At 40.8% G+C, this 15,279-nt stretch overlaps 2 protein-coding genes across 2 annotated transcripts in view; one reads left to right on the top strand and one right to left on the bottom strand.

Moving 5' to 3' along the window:
• Nucleotides 1-2,500, bottom strand: part of LOC100888927 (MFS-type transporter SLC18B1) — a 32,072-nt gene extending 29,572 nt beyond the window's left edge. The window contains exons 1-2 of the mRNA XM_030972820.1: nucleotides 2,363-2,500; nucleotides 370-774 (exon numbers count right to left, since the gene is read on the bottom strand). Of these exons, the coding sequence (XP_030828680.1) occupies nucleotides 370-666 (297 nt within the window). The 5' untranslated portion in view covers nucleotides 667-774; nucleotides 2,363-2,500. The remainder of the gene's footprint in view (nucleotides 1-369; nucleotides 775-2,362) is intronic.
• Nucleotides 2,501-5,996: 3,496 nt separating this feature from the next.
• On the top strand, nucleotides 5,997-14,898 carry LOC115919226. The gene is made up of 4 exons (XM_030972491.1): nucleotides 5,997-6,091; nucleotides 10,590-10,921; nucleotides 11,326-11,598; nucleotides 13,028-14,898. Exons 1-4 carry the CDS (start codon nucleotides 5,999-6,001, stop codon nucleotides 14,883-14,885), a joined length of 2,556 nt encoding a protein of 851 aa, XP_030828351.1. The 5' UTR covers nucleotides 5,997-5,998; the 3' UTR covers nucleotides 14,886-14,898.
• The last annotated feature ends 381 nt before the right edge of the window (nucleotides 14,899-15,279 follow it).

Raw genomic sequence — 15,279 nt, 5'->3', positions numbered from 1 at the left:
AACCACCCCAGTCAACTACCCCCTAGGACAACCACCCCCTAGGACAACTACCCCCTAGGGAAACCACCTTCTAGGACGACTACCCCCCGGAACAACTATCCCCCAGACAACTGCCCCCTAGGATAGTTGTCCGGGGGTACGTAGTTGTCCTAGAGGATGGTTGTCGTAGGGGGTAGCTGTGAACGTGCCGCTAGACGAACTCACCAACTCACAACACTGAAATGGTTGACCGAATAAATAGGTAAAATTGAAAAAGAGAGTTCATGGAATGGCAACTGATCTAATTTCTTTTTTAATGTTGAGCAAGTATCAAGTTTAAAGAATGTACTAGGAGTATCAGAACAAAGCGCCACTACGTAGGCTACTCACCTCATAAGGAAAGAAAGGGGCAAGCACAGAGAATGATGTAAACACAGACATGTAGGCAATTGCGATCCCAACAAAGGTCAATTTCTGAGCTAGGGTCATCGGTGTCTTTTTTTTCTCATCTGTTCCATTCTCACCACCTCCTGCCGAGCTGTTTGAGTCATGGATGCTGTCTGAGCTGGATCCGATTCCTTTGTCAGGACTTTGCTCGAGATCATCAAAAAGGTCTTGGACTTGGATGTTCTTTGAATCATGGTCAGCATTGTGATTTGGTAGGAGTTTGTCTGCGTCGTCTGCCATAGTACATGTACATGTGGTGTACTACTGATGGTATCTGCTTGTTGTATGGGCATCCAATCCAGATCTCAATTAGAGCTAGGTCAGATTGCGATAGTTCAGAATCGGTCTCTGCAAGAGATACAAGGGGAAATCAATTTCATAAAACAAATCACAGAAATTAAGGTTAATCTATGCCTTGCAAATAAAACACATAATCATAATAATGACAGGCATTATGACGTATGCATATATTCCTCTGTTATTGGCAGAAATTGAATTTAGGCCCTCTGCGGCAGGTTAGAAGAACGTGGTAGCTAGGGAAACGAATTTGTAGTTGTTGGAAGAATGTCGGAAGGCCTACCAGTTTTCAACCTCCTTCATAAGCTTATAAGCTCCATAATAGGCAGAAAGTGAACTCTATACTATGACCTCTGTTAATCATCGCTTGAATATGTTCATCGGAAGTCTTCATGTGATTATGATATTATAACTATAATGGAAACAATTGGACATTTTCAGACTGAGTCAATTTGTGCTACACGAATGTCGGTATGTGGAACGTGTGTGACGACAATCGCATCGAGATCATTGCAAGGGATGGCATAGGTATGTCATTAAGTATGTGTGCACATTAAATGAGCAGAGACTTGAAAGAGCGATGAAGAGAGCAAAGAAGAGCTGCATGTGGAGTGTTTGGAACGAGTAGCCTAGTCTAACGAAGTTAAGCAGTTACACTGAAGTGATGAGTGACAGTGATAGAAAGGAGTAAAATGAATTTACACAGTAGCAGACGACATAACCTACACAGTAATACACTACAGAAGTCTAGGATGAAGACTAGTCACTGTCTATGTCAGATATTATTTAGACCCAACTACAAGTAGGCCTATTCCCACAAGGCCATATGGCATTAACATCCTCGATCTCCAGATATAGTCAAAGTGCCTGCAATTTCACAAATATTCTTGCTTAAATAAAATTAAATGAGAGAAATGAGGGTACCGAATAGAAAATATTGATTCTCATGGATCTAGATATAGTCTTGCAATGCTGAATCTACAATCTTCTATTTGCCTTTTTGGCTATTCCAAGGAATCTGAGGTGACTTTTTACAATAATTGCATTCAAATTGCAACATCAAAAGAATGGATGAAATTTGCAATCAAGTTCTTGAGTGGCTCATTATGGATCTTGAAACCCCAAAAAATCCTCTCATCTTTACTAAACTTCTGAAGATTCCATTAATAAATATTCCATTATCAAATTTAATGTCAGTAAGAAATAACTCGGGATCAATGTAGATCTAGATAGATCTAGACCCATTTTTTGTAATAATAGCCTAGATCTACCCCTCGATCATCCTCATGGGCGCTGGGCACATTTTTGAACAAAAATATTAGATATTTGTTTCACTACACTACACTACTATTACTTCTATCTGGGGACTATAGGGCTTAATTAGGGCCTAGGTCAACCCGATTTACTGAGATCCCTCCCAGGGCCCAGCCCCCTATAGATACAGTGTGTAGCAGTGATACATGATACTGCGTGAGGATGCCGATACTAACTGATTTTAACTGTTAGATAGCGCCCTGCCGAAGCCAAGACGCATGTTGCTACGCGTGAACACATAAGACAAGAGCGGCCGGGTCGGGATGAAGGTATGGATTCTATGCTAGATTTAGAGGTCTACCATGCATGTCAACAGTATATTTACCTGGAAAACCATCGAATGTATTGATTGGGTCCTGCCACTGCCGTCTAGAGAATCAAAGCAAGCGACAGAAATGAGCTTTCATTCATAATTACACCGGAGTCTTGACCCTCATTTTTGCGGTGCGATTGCGCAATTCAGACCCGGGCCCCGTCTTACAAAGAGTTGATATCAATCGTAAGTTATTTGCGATTGATATCAATCGTAACTATGTACATAAGAGATAGGAGACTGCAAACTTGCGATTGATTGGAGGACTTACGATTGATTTGGATCGATCGTAACTCTTTGTAAGACGGGGCCCCGGTGTGCGGTACCACCAGGGACCACCATGTACCACCATCCACCACCCCCCGCCCCCCCCCCCCCCCACCATGGAAGCATGTGTCGATCGTGCCCGCGCCCAGGTTCTGAAATTGGCCAGGGGCGGCGATTCCTTTTCATGACAGGGGGAGGGTGAAACGCGAGGGACGAGGGAGCATAGTGTAAGCTGTACTTACATGATACCAACCAAGTGCGTAGCCAGGATTTCATTTTAGGGGGGGGGGGGCGGTAGTGAGCACGCAAAGCGTGCAAATCACTTACAGAGCGCGCGTAGCGCGCTCCCTGGGGGGGAGGGTGCAGGGAGGGGGGAGTTTCCCCCCTCCCGCGCGAAGCGCGAAAGCTTTGAGGTTTCATCAAATTATAAGAGAAAGAAGACGATTCGTTGGACCATTCTCGACTCTTAATCCTTATCTAAATTCAGTTTCTGTTGACGTTTCATTAGAGAAAGAAGACGATTCGCTGTACCGTCCTCGACTCTTAATCTTTGTTTGAATCAAGTTCCCCTGCCTCCGCGCGTAGCGCGGAAGCTCTGAAGTTTTATTAGATTATTAAAGAAAGAAGACGATTCGTTGTACCATTCTCGACTCTTATCCTTATCTAAATTCAGTTTCTTTTGACGTTTCATTAGAGAAAGAAGACGATTCGTTGTACCGTCCTCGACTCTTAATCCTTTTTTTGTATCAAGTTCCCCTTCCTCCGCGGAAGCTGTAGCGCGGAAGCTCTCAAGTTTTATTAGATTATTAAAGAAAGAAGAAGATTCGTTGAACCATTCTCGATTGACTCTTAATCCTTGTCTGAATTCAGTCCTCCCCCTTCCCCTCCCGCGGAAGCTTTGACGTTTCATAAATTATTAGAGAAAGAAGACGATTTTGTACCGTTCTCGACTCTTAATCCTTATCTGAATTCAGTCCCCCCCCCCCCCCTCCCCTCCCGCGCGAAGCGCGGAAGCTTAGACGTTTCATTAAATTATAAGAGAAAGAAGACGATTCGTTGTACCGTTCTCGACTCTTAATCCTTTTTCTTCCTACGTCCTCTTCCTTTCTTCTTTTTTTCTCTCTTTTTTTTTGGGGGGGGGGGGGCCGGCGTTTTTTTTTTTTTTGGGGGGGGGGGCGACCGCCCCCACCGCCCCCCCCTGGCTACACGCCTGATACCAACGGAATACTGATTTTCTACAATAAATTTTGAAGGATCATCTAAAAATAATAGAGGGGGGCACGTCCCCCCATGTCCCCCCCCCCCCGGGATCGCAGCCCCTGCCAGCGGGACAATTACCCTCCCCCCGGCAAATAACCCTACGAAAACACCCCCCCCCCCCCGTGGACTGCAATTACACCCCCTGAAATTACCCCCTTGGACCATCACCCCCCCCCCCTCCCCTCCCATAGGACAATTACTCCCGGAAAAAAAATCTGCTTTTAATAAAACCAACTTATTAGCATGGTGGACTTCCCTTTAATGAACAGGGGGGGGGGGACAATTTTCATGTAATATTTTTGTAAATATTAATCTCATATTACATAATTATCCCGAATTCATTTTTATTGAAATGCATAAGATCACAATGTTTATGCGAGACGAAGTTTGTTTGATGGAATGCCTAATAATCGAAGAAACTGCAATTGCCATGATTGGGGGAGGGGGGAGGAAGCTCAATGGGGTTGTATGATGATCTTTACCGTTGCGTTTCCTTTCCGTATACTTTACCCCTCCCACCCCCCCTCTCTCTCTCTCTCTCTCTCTCTCTCTAACTCTCTCTCCCCTCTTCCTTTCCTTTCTCTCCCTCACTTTTTATAGCATTAATAATGTTTCACAGACTGCAATAATTAGCTCAAATACGAACATGACATTCTCTTTTTCACCTTTCATAACATTCGTTTCAAGCACTCCTTTTCTTAAATATAGTCCCTTTTACTCTAACTCTCTTTTAACTACTTCAAAATAAATTCAAGATTGATATATGAGATATCAACCAACGTCAACGCAGTGTATATGTGTATAATTGTGAATGTTGTAGATAATTCATGTGATATAAAGCTCCTTGAAAGGGTTAAAAAGAAGAAAAAACATCAACCAATGCTATTTAAAAAAAACTCGGTAACCTAAAAATAATAAAACATCAAACAAATTTCCAGGGTATGTTTATGGATTTATTTCATTTATCAAAAAAAAAAAGACCATGAAAATATACAGATTTTGAAGTTCAGTACAACCTAATCAATGTATATACCTCTGCAATATTTAGTTTCTAAAAGTAGTCCACAAATATTCATGAAGCATGATTGGTCCAAAACGTTTTAACAAAGGTCGATCAAAATAATATTTGATCCAAAAGAATAAATCCAAAACTATTAGTCCCAAACAAGTCCATGTCAAATAATCATTTCAAAACGATTAGTTCAAACGGTTATTCCAAAACAGTCAGTCCAAAACAGCTATATTCCAAAACACTTAGTCCAAATAAGTTATTCCGAATAGATTTCCAAAAAATCTTTTTCACAAACTAATTAGATTGGAACAGGGAGATGAAAACGTTCCATATACGCACCATTTTGAACTTGAGAAAGAAGAAAAAAGAAGAGGGAAAATTAACAAAAACATGAGTATGCAAACTTCTCATATCCCCTTTTCTTTTCCTTTTCGCAGAATAATGGCACTGGTCGTCATTATTATTTATAAACGATTTGTAAATGCCCCTCTTTTTTCTCATTGCAGAATATTGCACAATAGCATCGTCATAATTATGATAAAGATTGGCATAATTATTATGTCCCCCGTTTCCCGTTATTGCAAAATATTGCACTGGTAAATTCATATCACTATTGAACAAGGTGCATGTGTAAATGACCCTCTATTTTTGTTCTCAATGCAGAATATTGCACTGATAATCATCATAATTCAGATTCAGATTCAGATTCAGATTAATTTGTATTGGTCCATTTGGAAATGGTAATAGATGCAGTGGCGGATCCAGGGGGGGGGGGGGGGGGGGGGGTTGGGGGCGGGGGGCCCGGCTGCGAATTTTTTTTTCCCAAACAGGTTTACCTATGAGAGTAAAATCCTGCCTCCTGATTGGTTTAGAGGTATACGCATCATGAATATTCATGACTGAGCTGAAAGATACTAGTAGTATTACGCATGCGCGTGACACAAGGCGAAGCTGCTCATGCAGCAGCTCAGCTCATCGAAAGTTTGAGTTCGTTGATGCAGCGCAGCTATAGTACGTAGGCTATACACTGCATGCATGGATATATGCATGCGCAGTGATTGGCTCTAAGTTATAACTTTTACATGAGCTATTGTACCGGTATTAGTATTATGGCGGAGTCTACAAGTACAACTCTCTGCAATTTTGGTCGCTCTAAAGAAGAGAATACCGATTTCTTCTGCAAGAACCATACAAGTCTTTATGTAAGTACCACAATATTATTGTGAAATTGTAAATCGGCCCATCCCATACCGCCATAGGCGAATTTAGTCTATGAATTATGGTGCAGCAGTTTGGTTAAAATTGTTTAGGCCTAGTAGTAACGTTAGATCTAGCCTAGATCTAGTCTACTGTTAGAGCTAGATCTAGGCTAGACCGAATTTTCCGTCTCTTTCATTCGTTAGCCTCTTATTGGGGTAGGGTCGGCTCTCTCTTTAGAGACGGAAGCCGTTTATACACATGTCCTTGCTAACGCCACGGCCAGTTCTGGTCGTAGCGTTTTGCCCCCAAAATCCCCCAAAATGTCATTTTACCTCGAGCATGTTATATTGTAAATTAGGCCTAGGCTATAATAAATCAGTTCCACTTACCAACTTGACTGAAATAATCAGTTTAATAGTCCCTTTTTAGGAAATTATGGGTCAAAATCGGAATCCATGTTGAAAAAGATTTTCAAAATGGATTTCGATTTTGACCCATAATTTCCTAAAAAGGGACTATTAAACTGATTATTTCAGTCAAGTTGGTAAGTGGAACTGATTTATTATAGCCTAGGCCTAATTTACAATATAACATGCTCGAGGTAAAATGACATTTTGGGGGATTTTGGGGGCAAAACGCTACGACCAGAACTGGCCGTGGCGTTAGCAAGGACATGTGTATAAACGGCTTCCGTCTCTAAAGAGAGAGCCGACCCTACCCCAATAAGAGGCTAACGAACGAAAGAGACGGAAAATTCGGTCTAGATCTAGGCTAGTAATACCGTACTACTGAAGTAGATCTAGGCTACTAGTACCTACCGTATAGGCCTAGATTTAGGTAACTAGCCTAGATCTAGATCTACTACAGTACTTGATTGTCTAGGGTTAATTGTTGTGTGTATGTATGAGTATGAGATAGTAATGTTACATGACGAAAACTCGTTGTGAAACCTCCATTTGACTTTCACCAGTAGATTTTTAGGCACTAGAGCTGAGATTGTGATAAGCCCGAACATGGCCGAAGTAAACACTAGCGCTGTAATCCACCCCCACCGAGACCTTGATGAGGTGATAGTGAGAGAGAGAGAGAGAGAGATAAGCATGATACTAAAGGAAGGGAGAAGGGAGAAAGAGACACATGCAGGGGTTGCTGCCAGAGTTAAAATTGTTGTTACAGTAGACCCTATATCGCCAATTATGGGTCATTTTGCTTCGTTCGAACTTTCATTTTGGTCTTCATCTAACTTATTAGTGACTTTTGGACATGAAAATATCTTAAAACAAGTAAAATACTTATTTCCTACTTCTCATTTCCTTTCAGGCAGAGCCCTAGCCTTTTGACAAGGCCTCGTGACTCTAAGCGGCTGAGATGAGTCTAGATACCCGGAGTGAACGCGCGACCGAGTGACGGAACGTCACGAGGCCTTTTGAAAAGTGGGTTTCACTGCTGCGCATGAATTATTCATAGATACATATTAACATGCCAATACGCCTACTTTGGATTTATTGACCAATCAGAACGGCGATCTCCCAGTTGGCTTCGTTCTTGATTCGTTCCATGTAGAGGTCAGTGGTCTTAGCACGTACGTAATAGTTCATAGCATGTAGGTCCATGTTCGCACTACGTAGAGTTTACTGTGTGTGTGTGTGTGTGTGTGTGTGTGTGATGGATACTATATATGCTGACGTCGTGCGAGGATACGTTCGCTGATTGGACGCTCTATTTTCTGGAGCGAATTCCAGTCGGAAACAAGGGTTAACATAAGAAATCCAAATCAGATTGATAAAGGCCACTAGGATGGGCTCCTCGCTCTCGCGTTCACTTGGGTTTTCGCGATTAGTCTCGTTTTAGTCGCTCGGCGTCTATCAGACAAGTGGCCTTGTTTAAAGGCTAGCAGAGCCCCAGTAAGAGTTTGTTTACACTAGTATTACATAAGATGATGAAGAGTCCAGCTGCAATCCATTAATATTATCTTAATCTCCCACTCAAGAGCCTCAAGGCTCTGTCCAAGTTTTTAACGAAAGAAACGAAATGGGGTAGAGCATGGACCTACTACTATCACAAGTAGTAGTAGTCTAGTAGGTCCATATGGTAGAGGCACCCCACCAGAAGCTCTCTCAAAGTTTTAAAGCCCAAGTCCACTCCAAAATTAACTTACTTTCAATAGAAGCAGAAAAATCAGACTAATTAACCAATCAAAAAAGTCTGAGCAAAATCGGATAACTAATAAGAAAGTTATGAATTTTTAATGGCATTACAAACTTTGAAAATCACTAGACAAATTGGCAACTCACTCATGAGTCTGTGACGTCATGTCCTCACTATCCACTTATTATTTTCTTTATATTGATGATATAAATTTCCTATTTTCTCCTTAAGAATCTTACTTCTTCACACCAGCATCCAAGTTAGATTAAAAGTAATATGTTTTTGTGTGGATGCACTAATATCTAGTAATTTTTTCCAGTTAAATTATGAAAAATGTGAATTTTGATAAACTATTTATATAAAAATCAATAATTATGAATATACAATATTCAGAAAATAGTATAAATTCTTCAAACTCAAAGTTCATAAAAGATTTTGTGAAATGTTATTCACGCAATATGATACAAATCATAACCTGGGCAAAGGCATGGGGAAATCAAGTTTTGGGGAATAAAAAGGGAAATAAATGGGATTAAACCACATAGAGCAATTGAAAGATAGTGAGGACATGACGTCACAACCTGATAACCAAATTGGCAACTTGTGTAGTGATTATCATAGTTCCATACTTTTACATACTTTTTCAAAATTTATAACTTTCTTATTATTTATAAGATTTTGCTCAATTTTTTTTGATTGGTTTGTCTAATTTTTCTGCTTCTATTGAAAGTAAGTTATTTTTGGAGTGGACTTTTACTTTAACGAGAGAAACAAAAATGGGGTAGCCCATCAGATTACATTGACTGCTGTGTTAAAGTGTGGGGTATAGTTTTAATATATGACGAACGAGAGCTTTTCGTCATGACACGGTCACCTCAGCTTGTCACTGTTTCGTTAATATTAGGCCTAACTATCAGGATATGTTCATAATCTGCGGTGGAAAAGGGAACAGACAGGGGCGGCCGAGCGACTTCCAAAGTAGGGGGGGGGGGCACCAAGAAAAAAGGGCATTGAGGAGAATGGAAAATGGACACTTATTGCAAAGGAAAAAGGAACTTGTTGAAGGAAAAGGGGCACGTGTCCAAATAAAAGGGGCACTTATCAGAGTTGAAAAGGGGAAGAGGCACTTTCACAAATTAATAGGGGCATTTGTCAATGTACAAGAGGCACTATTCGTATGTAAAAAGGGGTACTTCTTACAAAGTTAAAAGGGGCACTTTTCGGGTGCTTGAAAAAATGGGGGGGGGGGGGTGGGCACTGTGCCAAAATATTCCATGCAGCCTGTTTCCCGCTACACCTAACGTTAGGTCAATGCCTCAGAGTCGGAGGCCCATGAAAGTAGAATTGCCATTTGATTTGTCATAAACATTGAAACATATGGGGGGGGGGGGCACAGTATAGGCTCATGTACATACATGTAGGTGCTAGCTTTACCAACATCAGGTAAATTGCCACTTGGTCTGCACCCACCAGATTTTCGTCTGGTTTCATCACCCCACATGGTCTAATCCTATTTCATCTACTAACCATTTGCTTGGTATAATTGCCACTAAGCCCATTTACCATTTTGTCTAATCTCCAGTTAGGGCTTGTTATGCTATAGTTACTATTTGTTTCTCTAGTCTCTTCCCATACATATTAATTTCACATCATTTGCATATTCATTTCATCCATTCATCTCCACCACATGCATACCAACTCATAAAGCTAGAACAGGTGTATGTTCTCTTCTCATTTACATATTTCCACTTATTACTTATCAATGGTTCTCTTCTCATTCATTTCACATCATTTGCATATTCATTTCGTCCATTCATCTCCACCACATGCATACTAACTCATAAAGCTAGAACAGGTGGTATGTTCTCTTCTCATTTACATATTTCAACTTCTTATTTATCAATGGTTCTCTTCTCCTTTTTCTTATGAATATTCATTTTTATTCATAAATCCTATTTTGGTATTGGTTGATAACGTATTTTTCATTTGAATATAATCTGCATGAAGCACATGTACAGCCTCATATAATAAAACTCATACAGAGCTGGACTGGACTAACACTGTGTAAGAGGTATTGATTTAGAGTTCTGTTGGCATGATAAGTTAGAGACTTAATAGGAGAGAGGATTTGTGAGTTTGGCAGTGATTTGTATGATTGGTGTTTAATTCAGTGATTGATTGGCAAGAGATTAACTGGTTTTAGACAATGTGAGAATCGATCTGCTAGTAGACCAAGTGGATACAAACCACAATTCATTTTATTCTCGCCAACTTCATCTGTGAAGCACAACTTTAGTCAACCATGACTCTTCATACAAAACAATTAAACATGTCTTCTTTCTTAAATTACAGGAATCCCTTCCACCTGACTATGCCTACCACATTTGCAATTATCAAGAGGTTGCGGATGGCAAATATGAGGCAGAATTCAGAATTGACATTTCCAATGAAGATGATGCTAAACTGTGGCTAGAAAAATACCAACAGCTCACCAAAGTGACATTCCGTGTTGGAGCAACAAAGCTAAAAAATGGATGGGTGAATCTGTTCAAGGTTTTTTACCGTTGCCAACACAAGACTCTACCTCGGTCTGAAACAGCAAGTCAGAAAATGTCGTCAAAGAACACGAATTGTCCAGCGAAGCTAGCTGTGACTGTTAAAAAGATTCCTGGGAAACTAAGCAGGTAAGTTTCAAAAATATAAGTTGGCAACATGATGAAAACAACAAAATCACTATTTAAAAATACAAATTGGCAACTTTTCGTTAAAAATTTGCTATAATCGTTCATGTTGATCTCATGTTATATCCATATTTAATTTTTTCAAAATATGAAAATAAACAAAATTAACGATTGTTGCCAATTTGAGGAGCAAAAGCAGATTAATCTAATAGACCTTATGAAAGCTGTGTACCTCTTTGGGTTAAAACAATATGCCCCAAATGGTGGAGTTGGGCCCTTCCTGTATTCCAGTATTCAATTGTTTGGTTCAGTTTGTATTGAATAAAAATGCCAGGGGTTAAAAGTTATTGGTTACATTCGTTCTTCAAGATTATATTTTATTTTATATCTTTCATTGTCAATTTCAGAGCCAAAAGTAAGGATCTTCACTTGCCAGCCTATCAAACTGTTGTCAAGATCTCTCACACCCATAACCACATGAATGATAGTGCCGATACACTGAAGCACAGAGATGTCAGCAAGGAGACGATTGAGAAATTCAAAGACTTGTTCTCTAAAGGCCATTCACCTGCATCAGCTTTGAACACACACAAACTGGATCTGCAACTACAGTATGACCAAGATTATGTGTATGAAGCTGCTGACCGTGCAAACTGTCCAGACACACAATTCTGTCACAGGTGAGAATTCATATTATAGTCTTGCCCCCCCCCCAAAAAAAAAAAAGATGTCATTTTTTATGCCCCCACCCATCGTAAATGGTTGCCGGAGGGATTGTTTTATCGGGTCGTCCATCCGCCATCCATCCCATTTTCGTTCTTGCGATAACTAAAGAACCGTTTGACTTTATCAACTTAAAACTTGGTCCAAGTATACATATAGGATTGACGATGATCTGATTAGTTTTTGGGGTGATAAGGTCAAAGATCACAGAGGTCATTATATACCTGAAAATATCTCGTTCTCGCGATAACTAAAGAACCATTTAAGGGATCATCTTCAAACTTGGCTCATGCATGTATGGGAGTGACTGTGCATCTGATAAGATTTGGGGGTCACAAGGTCAAAGGTCACACAGGTCAATATTTGAAAATTTAAGAAGTTAGGCGTGTAATATATTTCTGATCTGGCAATGGCGGAGGCATAAATTTTGACTGCGCGCAGTCAAGAATCCATCTAGTTTTAATGGAAATCCATCAAGATACCCTCGATTTTGGACAACAAAACTATGCAGAGACTCATTTGAGACTAGCTGGTTACAAGCAGTTAATAGATATATCCATGCAAAATGTCTGCTGTGCTGTCTCTACTCTGTTTAAGAGTGTGCTAGGAATTGTTCAAACCTGACTCTTACACTGGTGATACATGTCTGACATAGCAACTCCTATGTTGTACTGTAAACAGTTGAATAGCTCTGGCAAAGCTATTACATAACACCGTTGATTGATAGCTCACTAATGATTGACAGTTGATGTCACTGAAGGCATGAGATCTGGAGGTTTTTTAGGGACGGAGCTGAGCAGGTTGAAAGAATAATTGTTCAAAAATCCATGAAACATGTTTGGATATTTGAATAGCAAATATGAGTTGTATGCTTGCAACTTGCATTTTGGTTGCAGAGGCTTTTGAAAGTCCAATTGCGAGAACCAGGAAGAACATCCTGAAATGCAGAGAACCTCAAATACATGTAGCATCAATTAATATGTGTTCTCTGTAACATATGCAGACAAGATCTTTTGGCATTGTTGAATAAGTTTGATCTCATCATTCACAGGTCAATGGTCAAATTTTTTAATTTAACATATCAATTGGGGAGTTAAGGAATCAAAATATAACTTTAAAAATTGAATCTATGTAGAAAATTTCATGGCATTGCCCATTTAAGATTCATTAAACATAACTGAAGAAATTTGGAATTAATGTGTATTTTCAAATAAATCCTCATTGTATGCATTCTGTTGCCTATCATTGAAAAATTCTCTTGGTCGATCCTCTCAGTCATGCGTATGTCTGAATAACATCTTGTAGTAGGAAGATGTAAATTAGTATTCTAAAACATTTACCATGTTATAGTCACCATTTATCCATTTTTATATTTTTGTATTCCAGGTTGTACCGGAAGATCTTTGACAAGGCATATGGTGCTGCAAGTGGCGAGAAAATGTTGAGTGACCTTGAAGCTGCCATTGCAGGGTACAACAGTGAGGTGGGTGAAGTCTGTGCCAAGATCGATCAGGTCAACAACAAGATTGCCATCGCTCTATGTTCTCCGCTCATGAAACGTTGCAGTCAGAAGCATGAATACAGCAGAGAACTTGTCTTTATCGATGCTACGGGGGGTATGGATCGATATGACTGCAGGGTATTTATGCTCTTGACCCACAGTGCTGCTGGTGGTTTGCCCGTGGGATGCCTGATTGTGACCTCTGAGTCTAGGGACTGCATTACCCTGGCATTGAAACTGTACTTGGACATCATACCAAAAGATGCCTTTTTTGGCCGTGGTACACTTGGCCCTCGTGTTTTTTTGTCTGATGATAGCGAGGCAGAAAGGCAGAGCCTGGCAGCAGTTTTTCCAGACGCTACGTTAATTCTTTGTGTTTTCCACTTGCTGCAGGCGGTGTGGAGATTCCTGTGGGAAGGAAAGAATCAGATCAGGAAGGAGCATAGACCACAGCTGCTTTTTGCTGTCAAAAAGATGACATTCTCAATGTCTGAGAATACTCTTGAGGAAGCATATGAAGAGCTCCAGGGTAGTGACGTTGCTCGCCTCTATCCAAACTTCCTAGCACATGTTGAGAAACTGTATAGTCGCCGTCAAGCATGGGCTGTGTGCTATCGTCAAGACTTACCCACTCGGGGTAACAACACCAACAACTATGCCGAGGCGGCAATGAGAATTCTCAAGGATCAAATCTTTGAGCGAGTGAGAGCGTACAATGTTGTTCAGCTGTTTGACTTTCTTGTGACACGTGTCTCCAGTTACTACGAGCGTAGACTCACTGACTTGGCTAATGGGCGTGTTGATGTGACAGTTTCAAGAAAGTACCTCCCTGGTGGGTCATCGATTCCAGCCACCAGCATCACCAAGATTGGTGCCCATTGTTACGAGGTGAAGAGTGAGACGAAGGAGGAAACAAAATACAACGTGGATACAGAAATTGGAGTGTGCACATGCACTACAGGAATGAATGGCGCTCCCTGCAAGCACCAGTATGCCGTTGTGCGACATTTCAACGAGACCTCGCTGAATTTCTTGCCCCTCAGAGACCCTCACTTGCGGGAACACATGCTATTTCTGGCAACTGGTCAGAAGAATGTGAGACCAGGATGGTTCACATCCCTACCAATTGCAGGCTTGCCACTAGAAGAGGATCCTGGGGTACAGGTACCAGACCAGATGGGTAGTCTGAGTGATGATGATAATGTAGTTGAATCCGAGTGCCCTTCTGTTGCTTCAGTTGCAGCTCCGTCCAGCTCCAATGTGGCTGTGGAATCTTTGAATGTTCAGAGGATGCTGCAGAATAAGTTTGATATGAGGGGCAGTGGTCCATTGCAGTCAAATGTTGATGGAGGTGAACCACCCTGCAATGATAAATTAGCCTCTTTGGAAGCTGCTATCAATGACTGTGCCAGTCAACTAATTGCAAAGCTCAAGCGCGATCCGGAAGAACTCAGTGAGCCTGTTGAATCCTATGTTCAACAGTTCAACTCCTTGAAAACAAATTCTGCCCTTGTTGGTGCCCTGAAGACCTTCGGTAAATACACTGGTGCTTCTCTGGATATGACCTCTTCAAAGAAAAAGAAACAGGCTCGAAGGAAGGGAGTGGCCATCAAAGTTCAGCCAGCTGCTGTTAGTCGACGTAAGACTGTTCTTGGGGGCCGCAGATGCCTTCACACTGGCCGAAAGCTAAGAGAATTGAAGAAGCGAAAGACAGTGGACAGTTCCCAGTTGATTCCAAAATAGAAACCAAGGAAAGCACCCCATTCTCTCAGTCAGTGTGTAACAAACAATGAAGGGATTGGTCAAAATAAATCTTCAAAGTGGTAGTTAGTTACATGTATAGTCAGCTAGACAGTAAAAGATGAAGTTGAGTTCTGGTCATGCGATTGCATTGTGAAAGAAACGGTGTGGAACCAACCAGAAAAGGTTGATCATCTAGCATATAAGAATTTGTGTGTATTGCAAGGTTCTGGAATCATCAAAATGATAAGAAATTTGGCCAAGTCTTGGTAAAGTTATAAACACTTGCACAGAAAGATGTATATGGGACTACACGAACATGTGGCGTAAAAAGCCCCCCCCCCCCCAGATTTTTACGATGTTACATGCATATTTAGAATATGAAGGCATTTGAAGA

The sequence above is a fragment of the Strongylocentrotus purpuratus genome, unplaced genomic scaffold (genome assembly GCF_000002235.5).
Source record: "Strongylocentrotus purpuratus isolate Spur 01 unplaced genomic scaffold, Spur_5.0 spur5_scaffold_6, whole genome shotgun sequence".
Classification (NCBI taxonomy): Eukaryota; Metazoa; Echinodermata; class Echinoidea; order Camarodonta; family Strongylocentrotidae; genus Strongylocentrotus; species Strongylocentrotus purpuratus.
Note: the sequence above shows the minus strand (reverse complement) of the source record. Positions and strands in the feature narration are given on the sequence as shown.

Excerpts from the sequence above, each read along its gene's own strand:
- LOC115919226 (XM_030972491.1), top strand. The coding sequence starts at position 5,999 with ATGGCGGAGTCTACAAGTACAACTCTCTGCAATTTTGGTCGCTCTAAA. Across the intron at positions 10,922-11,325 it reads ATTCCTGGGAAACTAAGCAG|AGCCAAAAGTAAGGATCTTC; the intron begins GTAAGTTTCAAA and ends TGTCAATTTCAG. Across the intron at positions 11,599-13,027 it reads GACACACAATTCTGTCACAG|GTTGTACCGGAAGATCTTTG; the intron begins GTGAGAATTCAT and ends TTTGTATTCCAG.